Here is a 20966-nt window from a genome sequence, read left to right as displayed (position 1 = left end):
GGCGGTGCGACAGCCTTGTAAGCCTTTGAAAAATGATATATGGTAATTTATCATCCCGGGACGATTTTCAAAGGCTTAAAAGGCTATCGCACCGCCATTTTTTGTCTTTAAATTCATAAAATTAAGCAAATTAATATTGATGTAGTAAATACAATTACTTACCTTTTTTCCATTTTAGACAAATGTTTTTTGATTCTCTAATCTGTAATCCCTTTTCCCCCCGTGGGACAGATTTGCCCTTGTAGTATGAAACGCTTCTTTTCTATGATGTCAAATTATAACGTCATAAAAAAATACAGAAAAGACTGAATGAACCTTTCTGCTAAATAATGGAAAAAAACGTTTTCAAAATATTAAATAGTTTAAACGAAAATCACAGTTTAATGGTTACATTGCCGGGAAAACCGAAGTTGGATAAATTAACAATCTAATTAAAATATAAATTGATCTCTGATTACTCATATGTAGTTGAACGTAATCAGAGATCATTATCTTAATTAGATTGGATAAATTAACTGTATGATCATTGGAGTTGTGCATGTTGTGAAATTATGTTCATTTAACCAATGAATAATTTGTATCATGCATGACAAGTAGCTAGTTCTTGCTTATACTATACAAATTCAAGTTGTTTAAACACAGCTAGTGTACCCAACGGAGGTTGATCTTGATATTAAAGTCTCATGTGCAATTGTCCTGATGCGTCTCGATCACTTGTAGGGTTGGAACTCAGTTTTGCGTTCTCAACTTGACATTGAAGAGTTTCAGAGGATGATAAATTATTATAGTCATCATGCATATATACAAATATTAATGCTCTCTCTTGTATTTTTTTTTATAGTTTTTATAGAATTTTCAGTTCTTTGTACAAAAATACATTGAAAGAACTAAACAACTACAATAACCTACCCTTTTCATGAATGCGACCTACCGAATTCGACTATTTACTAAATATGTAATAACATAAGCAACATGACGGGTGCCACATGTGGAGCAGGATCTGCTTACCCTTCCCGAGCGTGACCTGAGATCACCCCCAGTTCTTCGTGGGGTTCGTGTTGCTTAATCTTTAGTTTTCTATGTTGTGTCTTCTGTACTATTGTTTTTCTGTTTGTCTTTTTATTTTTAGCCATGCAGTTGTCAGTTTCCATCTACATGATCTAGATGAGTTTGACTCTCCCTCTGGTATCTTTCGTCCCTCTTTTATAAAATATACCATGGACTTGGTATATACTAAAAAAAAGTTGCTTCGCCTCGAGCAATAGTTGGTATCTCAGCGGGGACACTGAAAAACTTTCTATTACCCTTATAACCAGTCAATAGGTGTATACTAATTGTAATGCCTAATAACTAACAAATGTTTCTTGTATTTCTTTTATTCACTACAAACTTCCCAGGAGAAGGTAAAAAGCTACAACAAAAATAAACAATCATAAGTAATTGTTCCTAAGTGATTTCTAAACATAAATTGTATTAAACATCATACAAGTAAAGCAAAACAATGAATAAATCCCTTATTATGCTATAAATGTTCAAAACAAACAAGAAAAATATATTTCTCAAATTATCGATTTGCTCCTAAATGAACCTTTGTGACCAGGTGAGCAGAATTTGTAGTTGCAACATGTTCGGTTCACAACAAGGCCAAAGTAAAAGATAACATCAACAATAACAAAGTTATTCACACTAATAATAAGTCCTAAGTGGGTTGTCAGTTGACATAGACTAATTTATACTATATCCTAGGCCTAGATAATAATAAATGTACTATTCCAAGTCTCAAAATACTAAAATGTGCACGGATGCATGAAAGTTACGAGAAGAATTTTCTCGGTTCAATTAGCCATTTCTTTACTAAGAAAAGTTCCAAATACACAGTATCGAAAAATGTACATGATATGTGCCTAATCCTAATATCTTAACCAATATGAAAAATATCTAACAATACACAAATGTACGAAAAAATAGCAAATTATTTTAGCAAAATGCACATCAAAAATGCAGATGACCAAGTGGCTTATAAATTGCCACAAAACCTTAATAATAATAAAAATTCATAACACAAAAACATATCTACATACAAATAAATGATTTTATCAAGCAGGTAATAAACTTACTCTGTGGGGGACCACTAGATTCCAAATATTGAATAATAATACCAAAATGCGTTTGCGGCCATGTGCCATTTTTCTTTCTATCTCTCTCGGCCCTTATCGATAAATGTAATCTAGGGAAGTGAAACATACCGAAAATTAACCAAAAATGAAATGTGGGTAAAGGAAGATAACTCTATAAATAAATGTGACAGAACATTCCCCGCCTGATTTTACCTACAAGTAAAATCACTTCTTTCAAAAAATAATCCTTAAAAATTTGAAAAATTAATCAATAAAGGCATGTTTTAACAACCTTTAAGACGAATAAATCAAAGTACTCAAATTAACCCTTATAATGCAATTGTCATATCTAAATGTAAATTTAATCTGACATCAAATGTACAAGCTGTGTTACTGGACGGCTATAAGTTACTGGTTCCCCGTTCTTTATCACACGCACTGATACTTTGCGCACTAATCCATCTTTACTAGGAAATACTTCATCAATAATTCCGGTTGGCCATTGATTGCGCGGTAAACTAACGTCAATCATGAGCACAAAATCACCAATTTGTAAGTTGCGATTTTCACTTGGCCATTTTGATCGAGTTTGAAGGTTATGTAAGTATTGTAGGTTCCATTGCTTCCAAAATTGATTTGCTAAAACTTGTACATGCTTCCACTGTGATTTGTACATATCCTTCACAGAAAAATTGAAATGATACGGTTCTATGTCACTATTAATTTTTTGTGTCAATAGAGTGTTTGGTGACAAAATAGTAGGTGATTCAGGATCATTTGACACAGCAATTATCGGTCTACTATTGACGATACAACAAACTTCTGTCATTAATGTGCATAAAACTTCATGAGTGAGTTGCTTTCCTTGAATATCTGTTAGCATTGAATCGAGAATTCTTCTTGCTAGTCCAATCATGCGTTCCCATGCACCGTTCATGTGTGAGGCATGGGGTGGATTGAATGTCCATACAATTTGTTTTTTAGACAGATATCCCTGAATATTTTCATCATTATATAGTAGTGACAATTCATTTACTGCTCCTACAAAGTTGGTACCTTGATCAGATCTAAATTCTCTTACGGGTCCTCTTATTCCTGTAAATCGACGCAAAGCATTAATGAATGAGGATGAAGTCATTTCCTCTATGACCTCAATGTGGATGGCACGAGTAACAAGGCATGAAAACATTATTGCCCATCGTTTAGAATTAGCGGCACCTCCACGTGTTCGCCTTGTGGCTACAGACCATGGTCCAAATGTATCAACACCTACGTATGAAAACGGAGGACTTGGTGTAAGACGATCTGATGGCAGATCTGCCATTTTCTGGTGTTCTACTTTTCCTCTTAGTTTCCTACATTGTACGCACTTGTGCAAAATAGAATTAATAAGGCGTTTTCCTCCAGTTATCCAGAAACCATTTGAGCGTACAGCACCTTCTGTGTAGTGGCGTCCCTGATGGTGCACTGACTCATGAAAGTGTGTTATTAACAATGAAGCAATATGGCTTCCACCTGGTATGATTAGAGGCATCTTTTCTCCAGTTTCTAATTTAGAATGTTTTAGTCTTCCGCCTAATCTTAACAGTCCTTCTGAATCAAGTATTGGAGAAAGTGCAATAATATTGCTGTTTTTAGGCAATTGTTTACCACTCTTTAAACAATCTGTTTCATTAGAATAATACTGTAACTGAGTTTCTCTCAAAACAAGTGTTTCAGCCTCTTTTCTGATATCTACACAAGTCCTTGTATCCTTAGTATCTACTTTACTCCTATAACTAGACACAATCTTTCTTTTCAACAAAGATATAGCTCTTACTAAACTTGACCATTTTGAGAATCTCTCAAACCGATCAACTCCTAAGGTTTGAATAGGTGATATCAATGTTTTCATAGACTCTACTGCTATAGGACAAACTTCCTGGTCTTCATCAGGTGACACAATATCAAATGAAGTGCATTCGGATTTGTGAAAAGTATCTATATATGATTTTGGTCCTAATAACCACTTTGAGTCTCCTACATGTTTTGCTTCTAACGGCCGTGTGCCATGATCAGCAGGATTTAACTCTGTTGGTACATAGCTCCATTGTGATTTCACAGAACCTTTCAAAATTTTGCTAACACGGTTGCTGACATACACATAAAACCTTCTTTTCTCATTGTATATATACCCTAGTACTACCTGACTATCGGTATAAAAGTGTGTGGAACTTAATGGCAATTTCAGTTCATTCTGAATGAATGTAGCTAACTCAGTTGACAGAACAGCTCCACATAATTCGAGCCTCGGTATGGTATGTCCATGACACGGAGCCAGTTTGGACTTTCCTACTAAAAAACCTAGTTCTGAATCTCCTTTCTTGTCAAATGTACGGATATAAGCAACAGACGAAATCGCCTCCTTTGATGCGTCCGAGAAGATGTGTAATTCACATTCAGTACTGTCTTTCAATGATTGACTAGTGAAAGGCCTCCCAATCTCTAATGTTTCAAGATCCTGTAAGGACTGTTTCCATCTCTGCCAGTCAGAGAGTAAATCATCAGGCAACGGATCATCCCAATCTAATGAATTGTTTTGTACTGCTTCTCTCATAATTAACCTTCCGCCAAGGATTACAGGAGCTATGAACCCTAACGGATCAAATATTCCATTAATTACTGATAGCAGCCCTCTTTTTGTAAAGGGTTTCTCCTCTTTAGATAACTGATAGGTGAAAATGTCTTTTACAACATTCCAACATAAACCTAAACTTCTCTGTAGACATGTAGACTCTGAATTAAAGTCAATCTCGGTAATGCTTTCAGCTAAATCCTTTGTTTCAAAACTCTTGACTACCTCACTATTATTCGATACTATCTTATGCAGTCTAATTTTACCTCCTGTTATTAATCTTTCTTGAGTCCTTTTAATGAGACTTACAATTTCTTCAGGGCTGTCGCCTGACACTAAACCATCATCTACATAAAAATTGTTGTTTACATAATGACATACATCATCACATGTGTCTAAATCTGTGTGATCGCAAACAGCTTTGCGTAAACCATAATTAGCTACAGCTGGGGAAGGTGAATTCCCAAACACGTGAACTTTCATTCGATATTCAGTCAGTGGTTCTGTTACAGTGTTGTCCTTAAACCATACAAATCTTAAGTAGTTCCTGTGTTCTTCATTAACCTCAAAATTGAAAAACATTTGTTCAACATCTGCAATTGCGGCAACTTTTCCCTTCCTAAACTTCAATAGTACACCAACCAAGTTGTTTGTTAAGTCTGGTCCCTTCATAAGAATATCATTCAGACAAAGTCCATTATATTTAGCTGCTGAGTCGAATACTACTCTGATTTTTGATTGCTTCTTTGCGTGATAAACTCCAAAGATTGGGAGATACCAAACTTCCTCTCCCTTTCTAGCCGGAGTGACTGCTTCTGCGTGATTATTTACAAATATCTTTTTCATAAATTCTACAAAATGCTGTTGTTTAGTGGAGTCTCGTTTGAAGCTTCTACTAAGATTCTCTGCTCTTTGTCTTGCCTGATGATAGTTGTTTTGAAGTTTTGGTCTATCTCTCCGAAACGGTAAAGGTGCCGATAAACGACCATTTTCTGACGTGTGAAATTCTTTATCCATAACGATTAGAAATTCTTTGTCCTCTTGAGATAATCCTAAAGTATCATCTTCTCTAGTTTGTTTGAAAACAGTACTACCAATATCTGGTTCCTTGTCTTTCACTCTGAAACCATATTCACATGGTTTGAGATTTGTCTCTCTGCCGTTTGGAAGAACTGTTGTTTTGTTAACTGTGATTGTATCTGATGTGTGCACTAAACCTAAGCATGTTTCGCCAATTATTGCCCATCCTAGACGAAGACGTTGTGCATACGGTTCGTTGTCCTTGCCAATTCTTTGATCTAAAATGTGATGAGCGGCGGTCACATCCCGTCCTATAAGAAGCATAACTTCGGCATTCCTATCAAGTTCTGGTATGAACTGTTCTATATCCTGTAGATGTTTGTAGTGCCTAGCTATGGCAGGAGTAGCTATTTCTCGCTTTGAGATCGGAATTTCGTTGCATTCAATCAGAGATGGACACTTCAGTTGTGTAGTGCCATCCAAAGATTCTAGTATGTACCCTGTAGTACGACGACCATGTTGAACAGTTTTTCCCGAGCAAGATGCTAGTGAGTATTCAACTGGCTCTGTGGTTTCATTGAAATAATCTATAAATGTTGAACAGGCTAAAGACCTATTACTCTGATCATCAATGATCGCATAAGTAGTAACACTGACTTCTGGTTTGCCTTCCGGATACACCTTGACTAGTAATGTCTTTGCACAAGACTTTCCTTGGAAAGTAGTTTCTCCCGAGTCCTTACAAATTTCAGTACATTTTGTACTTACTTGGTCTTGCGGTATATTGTCAATTTGTCTTTCCCCGCCATTATTTTGTAGGGTTTCACGTTCAAAGTGAAAGGCTGTACAGTGTGCAGTTTTTCCACATTTCTCACACTTGATGTTAGCTTTGCAATCTTTAGCTAGATGCTTCCCATTTAGGCATTTGAAACAAATCCCATTTTTCCGTATTAATTGTCTTTTTTCTTCTAACGGTTTCTCAACAAATACTTTACAGTCAGCAAGGTTGTGTTTGCCATTTTCATGAATAATACATTTTAAGTTCAGATTAGCCGAAGTGTTTTGTTTTTCAATAGTTGTTTTCAAAACAGTCTGACCAGGAGTCCTTTTTCCAGCATATTTCCGTTCCACTTTTTTGTCTCGTCCACTATCTGATTGTTGGATTTTGAGGCTAGGGTCATTCATTCGCACTGCCATGCTGTGTAAGAATTCTACAAACGTTGAAAAAGGCGGATACATCACAGAATGTTGTGTTTTGTACCTACTAGCACGATCCATCCATTTTGTTTGAATAAAGTTTGGCAATTTCCCTACGATGGCATTCACCCCATACGATGAATCATAGAATGATAGGACTGTCCTGTATATATCATTTTCTTTAATTGATTCTACCTCAGCCAATAAGTCATATAATTCATAAAGTTTGTCATATTCTGTATTGTTGATTTTATTGAATTTATCCAGTCGATCTTTAAGTGCTGCTGCTATACTTTCTGGTGCCCCATATCTTTCATCCAACCTTTGCCAAATCTTAACAACAGCTTGATTTTCGTTGTGGGAGTTAGCAACTCTCAGACTTGCTGCATGTCGTTTTGACTGTGGGCCTAAGTATCTGTTTAAAAGATCTAACTGTTCTGAATCTGTTGCATCCAGTTCTCTTAGTATGTTGTTAAAGCTATTTTTCCAACTGCAATATCGTTCAGGTTTGTCATCGAAAGTCGATAATCTTGAAATTAAAAGATCTTTCTTCATTATATATTTCGTGAGGTCAATTATTCCTGGTGATTCAGACAAGTGCACATTCTGTTGTGGTTGAAATGTTTTGAATTCCCTTTGCAGTATTGTTGACGGCACAAATTCTGGTACACGAGGGTTTAAATTTGTTGCCTCAACTGGTTCATAAACTTTCGGTCGCTGATTGGTAACATAGGATTTTACTATTTCAGAAGCACTTGATTCAGGAAGGTTCAGACCTCTGTCCTTCCAATTGCTATCTATTGCATTTTCCTCATCTAAAATTTCCTTAACTGCTGTTAATTCTGCCTCGGCTTCTGCAATCTCTCTTTTATGTTTCAAAATGTTTAAGTTTGATTTAAGTTCTGATCTTTGTTTTTGGACTTCTAATTCTAACTCATTTTGTTTTCTTACTAATTTCTCTTCCTCTTCTATGAATTTAAGTTTTGCCTTAGCAGCTTCAGCTCTAGCTGTTTTGTCTAGAAGAATTGACTTGCTCGAGCGACTTCCCTGACTAGAATGACTGTGAGTGTAATTTGAAGAACGACCTCCATCACTACCTTTAGCTTTATGACTAGAACTAGAATGTGACTTATGTCCTTGGATCTTATGACTAGAATTGCCTTGATCATGTAAAGAACCATGAAGACTAGAATGATGAACTGGACTCTCTTTCCTAATTGTTAATTGAGGCTCATCCTCTTTGACTAGATGTGCTGTTGAGCTATTCTCTGTTTCGATCTTGGTACTATGACTTGTTTGCTCATCAATGAATTTAATTGCTAGATCTACTTCTTTAGCTATTGTTTGAAACACAGATTTTTGTACTAATAATTCACTATTACTTTGTTCCGTATTTTGAGGTGACAAGTATTCACAGAATTCTTTGCAAAGTTCATAATAATGGTTAAGTACTTCCACAAGAGTTTCTCTAACCTGTCCTAGAATTTGTATATCTCCTGTTTGTTCCTCCAGATAGGCTAATGATGCCTCAACTGCTTGTCTCTTTTCTAATAGTTTAGCATGATATGCTTTAACCTTTTCTTTATAGTTTTCCATTGCCCTAACTGTAAGTGTTCTCAGCCGTTTTGTTTCTACTTCATCTGGCGTGTCCATAATAAATTGGTCCAATCGTCAGACTTTTTACTGTAATGCCTAATAACTAACAAATGTTTCTTGTATTTCTTTTATTCACTACAAACTTCCCAGGAGAAGGTAAAAAGCTACAACAAAAATAAACAATCATAAGTAATTGTTCCTAAGTGATTTCTAAACATAAATTGTATTAAACATCATACAAGTAAAGCAAAACAATGAATAAATCCCTTATTATGCTATAAATGTTCAAAACAAACAAGAAAAATATATTTCTCAAATTATCGATTTGCTCCTAAATGAACCTTTGTGACCAGGTGAGCAGAATTTGTAGTTGCAACATGTTCGGTTCACAACAAGGCCAAAGTAAAAGATAACATCAACAATAACAAAGTTATTCACACTAATAATAAGTCCTAAGTGGGTTGTCAGTTGACATAGACTAATTTATACTATATCCTAGGCCTAGATAATAATAAATGTACTATTCCAAGTCTCAAAATACTAAAATGTGCACGGATGCATGAAAGTTACGAGAAGAATTTTCTCGGTTCAATTAGCCATTTCTTTACTAAGAAAAGTTCCAAATACACAGTATCGAAAAATGTACATGATATGTGCCTAATCCTAATATCTTAACCAATATGAAAAATATCTAACAATACACAAATGTACGAAAAAATAGCAAATTATTTTAGCAAAATGCACATCAAAAATGCAGATGACCAAGTGGCTTATAAATTGCCACAAAACCTTAATAATAATAAAAATTCATAACACAAAAACATATCTACATACAAATAAATGATTTTATCAAGCAGGTAATAAACTTACTCTGTGGGGGACCACTAGATTCCAAATATTGAATAATAATACCAAAATGCGTTTGCGGCCATGTGCCATTTTTCTTTCTATCTCTCTCGGCCCTTATCGATAAATGTAATCTAGGGAAGTGAAACATACCGAAAATTAACCAAAAATGAAATGTGGGTAAAGGAAGATAACTCTATAAATAAATGTGACAGAACACTAATTTTAATTTAAAGTTATTTCAGGCAATACAATAGCATCAGTGAGCCACCCGGTGTCGGGGTAACTGCAGTCAAAACATTTTGATAAATCAATAAGAACTGCACCTGTATATATACACATTTTTGTATAGGGGTTTCCTATAGGCTGATACCAATAAAAAAAAATAGCTCATTTGTCTTCAAATTCGTTTTTAATGATATAGTTCAGTTTTCTTTTGCATAATTTTTCCGGAAATTAGATTTCCGTCTACAGTCTAAAATTATAAAAATCATTTAAACGTTTGATAGACCATGATGATGTGTTTACTGATGTCAAGCAATTTTTGAGATTTTGATGTCGAGATAATGTCATTATTGTAATATTTGCTGACTAATGGCAAATGATCTAGACAATACAAGAAATTCAAGGTACTATACAATAGTAAAGATGAAGCAAAAAGCTTCGACGGAGCTAGTCCAAATAATTATGACGTCTGGCAAGGCTATTTTTTTTTCTGGAACGCCTTGCCAGACGTCATAATTATTTGGACTACGACGGAGCTAGACATAGTGTTGCATTGGAAACTTTTTCTCTTGACTCAAGTCATTATCAACAGATCAAGAGGTTTGCAAGAAATAGCAATCCTATCAAACTTGTATTCCCTCCTTCATTTAATCATACATATTTTCCTTATTTGATGTGTTTTCTGTAAATCAAGGTCAAGATTATAACTGCCGTACAAGAATAATGCTTATTTTTGATAGTGGTTATTACTATAAACATACTGAAGCATTCATGAAAATTCCATGGATTCAAACCCACAGCCTAATGCTGACCAATTACTGTCATCCGCATCTGGTTCCAGAGACAATTTTTGCAGGACAAGTGAATGCCAACCTACCTTTAAACAGAGGAAAGCATTAAATAATCCTGATTATTGACCTGCAATTGAACAAGAATGTATATGATGTACATAAAACATGTCAAACGGTATTGTTTTTCTGTAGCATAAATTTTTCTACTCATATACTCCATGAAACCTGGGTGATTTTTTCCTGTAATTAATATTTGGCATATTTTAAGTACCGGTAGTTTAAACATCCTGATCTTAATAATCATGATAATTGGTCAAAGATGTTAACTGGCAGGCCAGTAATTAATTTTTTTAGTCGTATATATTATTCAGAGATTACTCTAACCTCCAATGACTGCTAGAGTGAAGCTTGGGCCCCAACAGCCGTTGAACGTAAGATTAATCTCGGACTTAAGTGATATGAACAACATGAACAATGATGAATGCATAAATGATTCTATTTCTAAGCTTAAACCAGTAGATAGGTAGACTGACCATGACTGAAATCTGTATTCATACAATAAAAAGTACACATACACGTGTAAACTGATGTACAAATGTAGGACAGCAGATTGATGAGCAGTCAGGGGACTTACTTAAATGAGTGATTTTCTAAATCACTGATTCAAGTAACATTATTTCCACAAAGGTTGGAAGTTAGAGTTGTCTTTCTTTAATAATCACCTATTTAAGAAGTACAAATTAATCACTAGAAGAAGTGATTTTATTTTATTTAGCTTTAAATATAGAATACTAATGATCCAGGGACTAATTATGTTTCTAAAATTATCAAAACCAACATCTGTGTTGATAGGATGACCAGGTCATTTCAGGTGATGACCTTGTACTGAATCTAGGATAATGACATAAAAATCACTTCTTTAAGTATCATTATTTTAATAACCCCCACTAACAATGACTAATTTCAACACCCCTGAACAGTGAAATTTTTATCGCGAACAGTAGAATTTTATTACATAATCTGAAAGATGAAACCTTGAACTTCACAGGAAAAATACTCCCACTGCTGGGAAAAATCTGTTAAAAAAGTATCAGTTCATTATTTAAAGCCATTATTCATGTTATTCATGTTATTATAGTATTTTTTCAACTAAAATAGAATTTGCAGCTAAATGATAGCATTAAAGGCATAAACCTTGCTACTTAAAAGAAGCAAAAAGGTCATTTTTTTTCAATTTTACTATTGAAAAGATATTATTTAAACCTATATGTGTTTAAAATTTTGGTAAAACTACAAAATCACAATTTGTGACAGAACTTTGAATTTGCTACTTAAATAAGTGATTTAAAAATCATTTATCTAAGTAAGTCCCCTGAGCACAGGGAAACAAATGCATTTAATGTACAATGTACACACTTGAACTTCATCAGCTACATGTACATGCATGTGTAGGTCTCTGGTTAAATTTAATGTCTCTGGTTATTGGAATATTCTTTAATGACAATACATATTAAATTAATACATAATACATGTTTCTACATAATATACAATGTATTGAAAATTTCCTCCTCGAATTCAAATTTAAATTTATGATTGCAATATATTTAAAAAAAATAATAATGACATAGAGTTAGTAAGTTAGTTGCAACTATAGGTCCTTATATGGCCATCAACAATGACCAAAACCAATTATCGCATAGCAAGCTATTAAAGACATTCAATGAACATGATGAACAATGTATGTAAAACCATTTGAGAGAGAAAACTAACTTATTTTCTTATTTGGGTTGCTGTTTCATTGACGTATGCATCTCATTTGTTTATCATGTTAACATGTTTTTATTTTTATGTTGGTACAGTTTATGTAGAATTGACATTTATCATGTTTATATAAAAAGATGATGTGGTATGATTATGGATTAGACAACTCTCCATAAGAGACCAAATAACACAGAAATTAACAGTTTAAAGGTCATGTACAGCCTTCAACAATGAGTAAAGCCCATACTGCATACAATTGTAGTCAGCTAAACATATTTAGGAAGGTCTGTTGACTATATAGCTAGGTGAAGATTAGGGTCTCAACAGAGAAATCTTTATTTCTATATTCTTTCATTTTTAGCCTTATTTTTTCCTTTTCTGTCTTCTTATCTTTTTAGCACTCTTTTCTTTATTGTTAGATACCATTTTTCTCAATTCTTTATTTTTTGTTTCATTGTTTTTTTTTAAAGTTTATACCATGCATACCCCAGAAATGATCATGGAATATTTCCAGATATCAATGATATTATATGTGTACACATGTCATGCATGTAATAGACAACTTTCGAGTTCGATGCATTTCTGTCAAAAACTTTGGTTTTAGTGATCATCACTTGTGCGTTTAGGGGCCTTCCGTTCCCATGTTGAATGAGTGGTTGGAAAATTACATGTATGATGCTAAAATGTATATTGCACAATTTATTCGGCAAATTGAATTCTAACAATTGACAATCAGCACTTGTATCATTAGGGAATTGTGATTAAGTACCTACACATGCACAGAATAAACATAATTGCTAGTTTATCCTGCACAATGACAATCACTAAGACTGATGAATGTTGATAGTGCAGGGATACAGGCGATTCCCTCTATCTAGTAAATGACGTCATAAAGGCACGTATAATTGATGAGTTTTTTCCAGTGACGGATGAACTTGAAAGTGGTCTTTTAATAGATGTCCCTACTATAATAAGACGATGTGGTATGATAGCTAATGAGACAGTTCTCTATCAGAGACCATTAATTATATGGCCAAGAAGCTAGTAACAAAAGGTAACCATGATAAGGGTTTCAACACTGAGCAAAATCCATACCACATAGAAAGCTATTAACATATGCTTAAAGGCAACGAGGAAAAATGTAAAAAAAATCAAAAGAGAAAACTCCCTACAAGCATGACAAGTACAAGACTTCAAGGAGATTTTTATAAACATTAAAAACATCAAACCGTTTTTTAGTGAGACCAAGAGAATTATGTTAGTAACATTTTTTATACTATACAGTAATTATAATCTTTTCTAAATCTTTGATTTCAGTCTAAAGCCAGTTATGACAGATGCATTTGTTATCACTGGTTCAAGGCCACCTTCAGCGAGTGGCAGGGCCCGTCCTTTGTCAGGGAGGACACGAAGTGGATATCATAAAGTATCTGAATCAGCAAATGTAGATGAAACTTTGTTCAAATCTCATAATTACGCAACACACTCTACAGACCATGGATTTAAATATCCATGGGTCCAGAATACCAAAGAGGAGAAAAAGAAAAATAAAGGACCCCCACTTTTATGGTCACCATCACCAGTAGATATGCATAGATATGAAAAAAAATCTCAAGGTGTTATTTCTTTAAGGAATTCATCTACCAGTCAGTCATCCAAATCAAAACATAGACTTACTAGACATACGCCAACTTTCGTAGATGAGTCATTGTTTGGAGAAGGATTACCAGAACCATCGTTTGAATCACCGTGGGCAGATAAGGTTACCAAGGGTGCACCGATATACTGGGCACCACAAGAGAGCTACAACCGACAAATGACGCAAGGATCTATGAGAGATAAAAATAAAATGGAACCATACATTCTGGACGGTAGACCTCCTTCTAGACAAGGACCAAGGCCAGGAAGTTTTAGGAACAGACCATTAACTGTTGAGAGCATGACTAGCGGAAAGTCAAATTCTGTATGGAAGCCTTAATTACCAAAAAGATAGCTAATGTTAAACATGAGTTGTATCCCTTTTTTATAAATATTCATTTAGCTTTTAGTTTTGATTACATTATGCAGCAGGTTTTTTTAATTTTCTCAAACTTATATAATTAAGTCCCATTGACACTAACTTGAAGTATTGGATTTTTTATAACATAACAAAGTTACTTTCAAAATGTAGATGATGACTTCCGAGAAGAGGGAGTCAACTATTAGATACATGTATTCTAGGAATGGGAGATAGGTATCAGAATTTAGAAAACAATAGTTATATTATATCATGTTTATGAAAATTTGTTGCTCAATAATTGTTTTTGTAAAAATGTCTTTTTAAATGATTACTAATTATGCTAATAGAGTACATGTTGTCACCATAAAATTTTGTTATAAAAAATGCTTAAATTTTACAGCAATATCAACTATCAAGACAGCATCATCTGACATCCTCAATGATCAATACATGTAGCTTTATGAAGATGACACATGTATTTACAAAAATGTAGATAATGAATGGCAAAGGGAGATTACTCTATTGCACAAAATGGCCTGTTATCATTGTCCCTAGTTTCAGTATTTTGTGTAAAATTACACCGTAATATAGACCCACTTTAAGTTAATATGTGTAGCAGTGTAAAGTTTCAATAGCTTAATTGCAACAAACATTGTTTGGACCTCACTGTTTTCTTGGTGTTATATGTTAAGAATTCTTCTCTAAAATGTATGTTAATTTGAATGTTATCCAAGTGAATTTTATCAGATAATGATACTGTAACACTGAAATTGTGTACATCATTTTATTGGAGGTGTATTTAATGTACATTGTACTTTATAAATGATCATATATAGTTCATTGGTATTTTTATTAAAATATTTTTTTTTTATTCAATGTTAGAATGTAAAGCATTTGTTACTTAAGGTAAATTTGCAATAAATAAATTCAGATTCTTTTATAAATTGACATGAATGTATAATGAAATCAAAACTAATTAACTTATTGCTCAGTGAACTTTTACATTGTCTTATCGGGGCCTTTTATAGCTGACTATGCGGTATGGGCTTTGCTCATTGTTGAAGGCCGTACGGTGACCTATAGTTGTTAATGTCTGTGTCATTTTGGTCTTTTGTGGATAGTTGTCTCATTGGCAATCATACCACATCTTCTTTTTATGCCCCACCTACGATAGTAGAGGGGCATTATGTTTTCTGGTCTGTGCGTTTACCGTCCTTCTGTCCGTCCGTCTGTCCGTTCGTTCGTTAGTTCGTTCGTTCAGGTTAAAGTTTTTGGTCAAGGTAGTTTTTGATGAAGTTGAAGTCCGATCAACTTCAAACTTAGTACACATGTTCCCTATGATATGATCTTTTTAATTTAATTGCCAAATTTGACTTTTGACCCCAATTTCACGGTCCACTGAACATAGAAAATGATAGTGCAAGTTTCAGGTTAAAGTTTTTAGTCAAGGTAGTTTTTGATTTAGTTGAAGTCCAATCAACTTGAAACTTTGTACACATGTTCCTTAGGTTATGATCTGTCTAATTTTCAATGCCAAATTATATGTTTCATCCCAATTTCACGGTCCACTGAACATAGAAAATGATAATGGGAGTGGGGCATTCGTGTACTATGAACACATTCTTGTTTATATTTATTATTTGAGCTGCATTAGATAGAAATCGACCTTCTACAAGTACATGTACACAGATGTATGTGCATGTACATGTAAAAGACTATGATAGATTTTGGAACATTCAAATACCAAGTAAAAGATGAACTCTTTCAGAATTGAGACCTAAATAATTTATGCAAATTTTTCAATTTTTAATTTACTGTAAATTCAGAAATTATTGCGTGCATTTATTATTGCAGTTTTGTCATTTTAAACTTAAATGCGATTTTTATTTTTATGATTTTGAGAAAAATCCTGCTTAATTCAGAGAAAATATTACAAAATGCGAGTTGTAATTATTGTGTTTACAACTCTGTCGCATTATTGGCAATAATAAAAACCTCACAATAATTTCTGTATTTACAGTAACTAAGACCTTTAAAATTTGACAGAAAGATTAGATTTGCAAGCCTATTGAGGTTTTGGACCTTATTTTATGGAGTTGTTTAAATGATAATTTCTGCATATTATTATGTCGCTCCAACAACCATTTCATATATAAGTTGAGGTGAAGTTAGAGATTCATTTAACAATTAACATGTTTAATATTTTTATCATACTATTAACCCCATGGTAAATTGTTATTTTTGGTTTTGTTTTATATAAGATTTGAGATTGGTGTAAATATAATCTCATGATGTTGAAACTGTGTAAGATGAAATTTAATTAAATGAAATAGATAAATAAGACATGAACATTGTATATGTATGTAAGATTTTCTTAAGTAAAACACAAACTGACAATGCCTTGGCAACAAAACATTTAACAAAAAAATGATATATATTATACAACAGTTTACATATATACCTAACATAGAAAACAAATTAAGCAAAATAAAACCCACCAAGAATAAGGGGGAGTGGAGGTGATCTGCACATTGAATATCAAAATGATTACTGGTATTGTTAATTTTAAAATGGTTGCTTAAAGCATTTTCTAATCATACGGGTATATAATCGTCAGTTAATTTATGAACAATAATATTTATTTTAAACAAAATCTTTTTTTCTAAAAAGCAAATAAGAAATTACACTTCACACTCTTGGCACACATTTCGTGACACTGATTATACTATGGAATATTTCCATACACAAAGCCTCATTTAAATCATTTACTGGGGATTCATTATTTTAGTGGTTAATTGCCAAACTTTGTTGCTAGGTGAAAAATATGAATTTCATGGGTATTCAATTTGACAGTTTCACCAATTCTTCACAGAAACCTTCAATAAAATTGTACTTAGCTGAAAACTTTTAAAATACTCATGAAATCAACTGAAAATAGGTACATGTACCCCACAAGGTACCCCACAAGTAATATTGAATCCACAGTACTGTAAATTCTGAAATTATTGAATGCATTAAAATATTTACTATTGTGGTTTTGTTATTTTAGACTAAAATGCGATTTTATTTTTTATGATATTGAGAAAAAAACCTGTTTAATTCACATAAATTTTTTCAAAATGCAAGTTTAATTTCTTGCGATTATAATCCTGTTACATTTTTCCCAATGCTAAAAACATTGCAATAATTTCTGAATTTACAGTATACTCTTTGGTTTTGGGATGAACACGATTAGCTTATCTTTTTTTGTTAGAGATAAAATTGTATTTTAGAGAAAATAAGACATTACACTGCAACATGAATTATTTATTTAACATATTTCACTAGAAAAAAGGGAAACGGTATATCTCTATATTTTGTGGTCATTATCAATGATATTTTTCCATGTATAAAGATGATTTTACTATATGGTGAATGCTTTTACACCCCAAAGAATTTATTAAACGAAGCATTCACTCTAAAGTGATATTCATTCTATGATCATCTTTTATGTAATAAATTGTATTTGGAAACATTGGATATGGGATATCATTGTTTTTTACATTTATAATTGATTATAAGTATTTTTATGAGTGAAATGATTTTAATGTTTTTCAAAAGTTTTATTTCTCAGTTATGCTTTTATCTATTTTTGATGTCTTGATATTTTTTTGTTTTCAACTTGTACAATGATCAATCACACAATTAATTTGATTTTTAGCTCACCTGGCCCGAAAAGCCTAGTGAGCTAACTCAGCTTTCCTCATCACTTGGTGCCCATCGTCGTCGTCCTTGTTGTCATTAACTTTTACAAAAATCATCTCCTCTGAAACTACTGGGCCAAATTTGTCTAAACTTGGCCACAATCATCATTGGGGTATCTAGTTTAAAAAAATTGTTCAATAACCTAGCAAACCAACTAAGATAGCTGCCATGGCTAAAAATAGAACATAGGGGTAAAATGTAGATTTTGGCTTAAATCTCTGAAACCAAAGCATTTAGACCAAATCTGACATAAGAAAATTTTGCCGTTTTTGGTTAATATCTTAAATATTATTAGAGATAGAGATTAACTGTAAACAGCAATAATGTTCATCAAAGATAGATCTACAAATAAGTTTTGCATGACAAAAATGGTCAATTGACCCCTTAAGGAATTATTGCCCTTTATTGTCAATTTTTTAACAATTTTCTGGATTTGGAAATATTTGTAAATTTTTAACATTTTTTCATAAATTTTTCTTATCTTTTACAAAATCTTTTCTGAAACTACTAAGAGATTTTAACCAAACTTGTCTGTAATCATAATTAGGGTATCTAGTTTTAAAAATGTGTTTGATGACCCCGCTGCTAACCAAGATGGCTGTCATGGCTTAAAATAGTACATAGGGTAAAATGCAGTTTTTTTTATCATATTTTGGAAACGAAAGCGAATGTGACAGTATAAAATTGTTCATAATGTCAAGATCTATCTGTCCTGAAATTTTCAGACCAATCAAGCAACCCGTTGTTGGATTGCTACCCTTGAATTAAGGAAATTTTGCAGTTTTTGGTTATTATCTTCAATATTATTATAGATAGAGATAAACTGTTAACAGCAATTATGTACAGAAAAGTAAGACCTACAAATAAGTCAGCATGACCAAAGTGGTCAATTGACCCCCGAAGGAGTTATTGCCCTTTATAGTAAATTTTTTAAACTATTTTCATAAATTTTGTAAGTATTTGTAAATTTTTACAAAATATTTTCCTCTGTAACTACTCGACCAAGTTCATTATAGAAAGATAGAAGTTTTAGGCAGCAACAATGCTCAGAAAAGTACGATCTACAAATACATCACCATCACCAAAACACAATTTTGTCATAAATCCATCTGTCCTTTGTTTAATATGCACATAGACCAAGGTGAGCCACACAGGCTCTTTAGAGCCTCTAGTTTATTTTATGTAAACCACTATTGATATTTTTTATGGCCTTATTCTTATCTTTATGGTTAAATAATACGGACTGGCCCATTTCTGTTGTCCTAATAAATATAGAAAAGAAAAAAAAATACAGTGGTAAGAAAAAGTAGATTTAAAAAAAACTTGTAATAGAATATAAATTAATATTTACAGATACATTTTATATGGGTTATTGAACATGCTTTTGTTACCTACCTTGTTTTCTGTCTGTTTTGTAAAATAAGTGCTATCACATTTCATAATTTATTCACATGCATCTTTAATGTCATTTATTCATTTTATTTTTTAAATTTTCAATAAGCCTTCTAATAGAAAATTGTATCTAAACTTTTTTACATATACGTTTTTGTTTGATGTAAATTTGAATGATTTTACTGGACAGGATAACACTTTACTCATGCCATGTTTTTCTTTATTTGAAACAAAGATAAATTCTGCACAATTTTTTTGAAAAGTGCAAATTTAACATAGACTAATAGGGGAAAGTCAATGGTGGTATTACACCTAATATATATTCTCTACCATCTTATGGTGCATGAAAAGTGATTACCACCATTTTTAAGACTACTTGAAAATTTCATTAAATTATATTTAGTACCAATCAACTTTTATTAAGTATGATTCTGCTTTTAGAAATGAGGTTTATGGTCAACTATCATGCTTGCTAATAAGATCTGATTAACACTGATGTTTTTGTTTTCTTTTAATAAGGCACACCAAATACGTAGGAATAGATGGACTTTTCTATTTATTTTATGGTGAATATGATTTTTTGTATTGACATGCTGTCATGGGAAATCTTTTCATAGGTTATAAAGAATTACTAAAAATTGACACAAATTAGAACAACAAATTTGGACTTCCCCAAAAAGAAAAAAATAAGATATTTATATTTTTTTAAGGCCATTTTGAAATTTATTGATTACGCTGTTGCTGAAATGTTTTAATTATTAGATCTGAATAATGGATATGTTTGATGACAGTCCCTCAATTGTCAATGTCAAACATTTAACAACTGTAGACAGGGGAATTCATGTGTGTTGGTTGTGTTTGTTACATTATATATTAGAACATTAATTCATACAAGTTTTTGCTGACTTGGTATATATGTGCATTACTGTTGATGACTGTTGAAGTCTTTATTTTTTGTTATACCAGTATTTTACATAGTTTACTTATTCTCTTTAGTCACTTTTCCATCTATTTATTTTTTATTTGAGTATTGGATTTTGTAATAAAGACTAAAATGTTTTGGAATTATTTGTTTTTAGACCCCAGCTGTAGCGTATGGGACATCATTTTTTTCAAAGAGTCCTTCTGTATGTATGTCTGTATGTACGTCCCAAAGTTGGTTTCTGTTCTTTAACTTTAGTTGGCATCAACCAAATGTTCTGAAACTTATACACTATGCTTACTACCACATAATACAGATCAAGTTCGAAATAAGTTGGCATGACTTTTACAGTCTTGAGTTATTCTCCTTAATAAACATAAATATTGCTGAATTTTTTCGTTTCCCTTTTCTGACTTTAGTTTTCCTCAACCAAATGTTATAAAACTTATTCAAAGTGCTTATTACCACATAATACAGATCAAGTTTGAATTTTGGTGGCGTCATTTTTACTGTTCTTGAGTTATGCCACTTTATAAATATAAAAAATGCTGAATTTTTCGTTTCCATTTTTTAACTTTTGTTTGCCTCAACCAAATGTTATAAGCCATGCACAATTCTTATTACCACAAAACTCAGATCAAGTTCAAATTTGTGTAGCATCACTTGTACCGTCTTCAATTATGTCCCTTTATAGCATTATATGATATTCGAGCGGGGGCATACTCTTTGTCCAATGGACACA

At 32.7% G+C, this 20966-nt stretch overlaps 1 protein-coding gene and 2 long non-coding RNA genes across 4 annotated transcripts; 1 reads left to right on the top strand and 2 right to left on the bottom strand.

The window, feature by feature from the left end:
• Nucleotides 1-1360: 1360 nt before the first annotated feature.
• On the bottom strand, nt 1361-8588 carry LOC143053865 (uncharacterized). The gene is made up of 2 exons (XR_012971487.1): nt 2118-8588; nt 1361-1411 (listed from the first exon to the last, which is right to left on the bottom strand). It is a non-coding gene; the product is annotated as an uncharacterized LOC143053865 (long non-coding RNA).
• A 69-nt stretch (nt 8589-8657) lies between these two features.
• Nucleotides 8658-9598, bottom strand: LOC143053866 (uncharacterized). The gene is made up of 2 exons (XR_012971488.1): nt 9415-9598; nt 8658-8708 (listed from the first exon to the last, which is right to left on the bottom strand). It is a non-coding gene; the product is annotated as an uncharacterized LOC143053866 (long non-coding RNA).
• Nucleotides 9599-9902: 304 nt separating this feature from the next.
• LOC143055415 (RBPJ-interacting and tubulin-associated protein 1-like) lies at nt 9903-20361 on the top strand. 2 transcript variants are annotated; one of them, XR_012972025.1, is made up of 3 exons: nt 9903-10019; nt 13485-18580; nt 18794-20361. XR_012972025.1 is itself a non-coding variant. In XM_076228556.1 (2 exons), the coding sequence occupies exons 1-2, from the start codon at nt 9985-9987 to the stop codon at nt 14143-14145; spliced, it is 696 nt and encodes a 231-aa protein (XP_076084671.1). In that variant the 5' UTR covers nt 9903-9984; the 3' UTR covers nt 14146-20361. The 2 variants fall into 2 exon arrangements, 1 of the variants encoding a protein (XP_076084671.1); XM_076228556.1 differs by having other exon boundaries at nt 13485-20361.
• Nucleotides 20362-20966: the final 605 nt, after the last annotated feature.

Source organism: Mytilus galloprovincialis, chromosome 12 (genome assembly GCF_965363235.1).
Source record: "Mytilus galloprovincialis chromosome 12, xbMytGall1.hap1.1, whole genome shotgun sequence".
NCBI classification, from domain to species: Eukaryota; Metazoa; Mollusca; class Bivalvia; order Mytilida; family Mytilidae; genus Mytilus; species Mytilus galloprovincialis.
This window is presented reverse-complemented; position numbering and strand designations above follow the sequence as displayed.

What these genes read in the sequence shown, in the direction of transcription:
- LOC143055415 (XM_076228556.1), top strand. Translation starts at nt 9,985, where the DNA reads ATGGCAAATGATCTAGACAATACAAGAAATTCAAG. An exon ending in GACAATACAAGAAATTCAAG is followed by an intron (nt 10,020 to 13,484) that starts GTACTATACAAT and finishes CTTTGATTTCAG; the next exon opens with TCTAAAGCCAGTTATGACAG.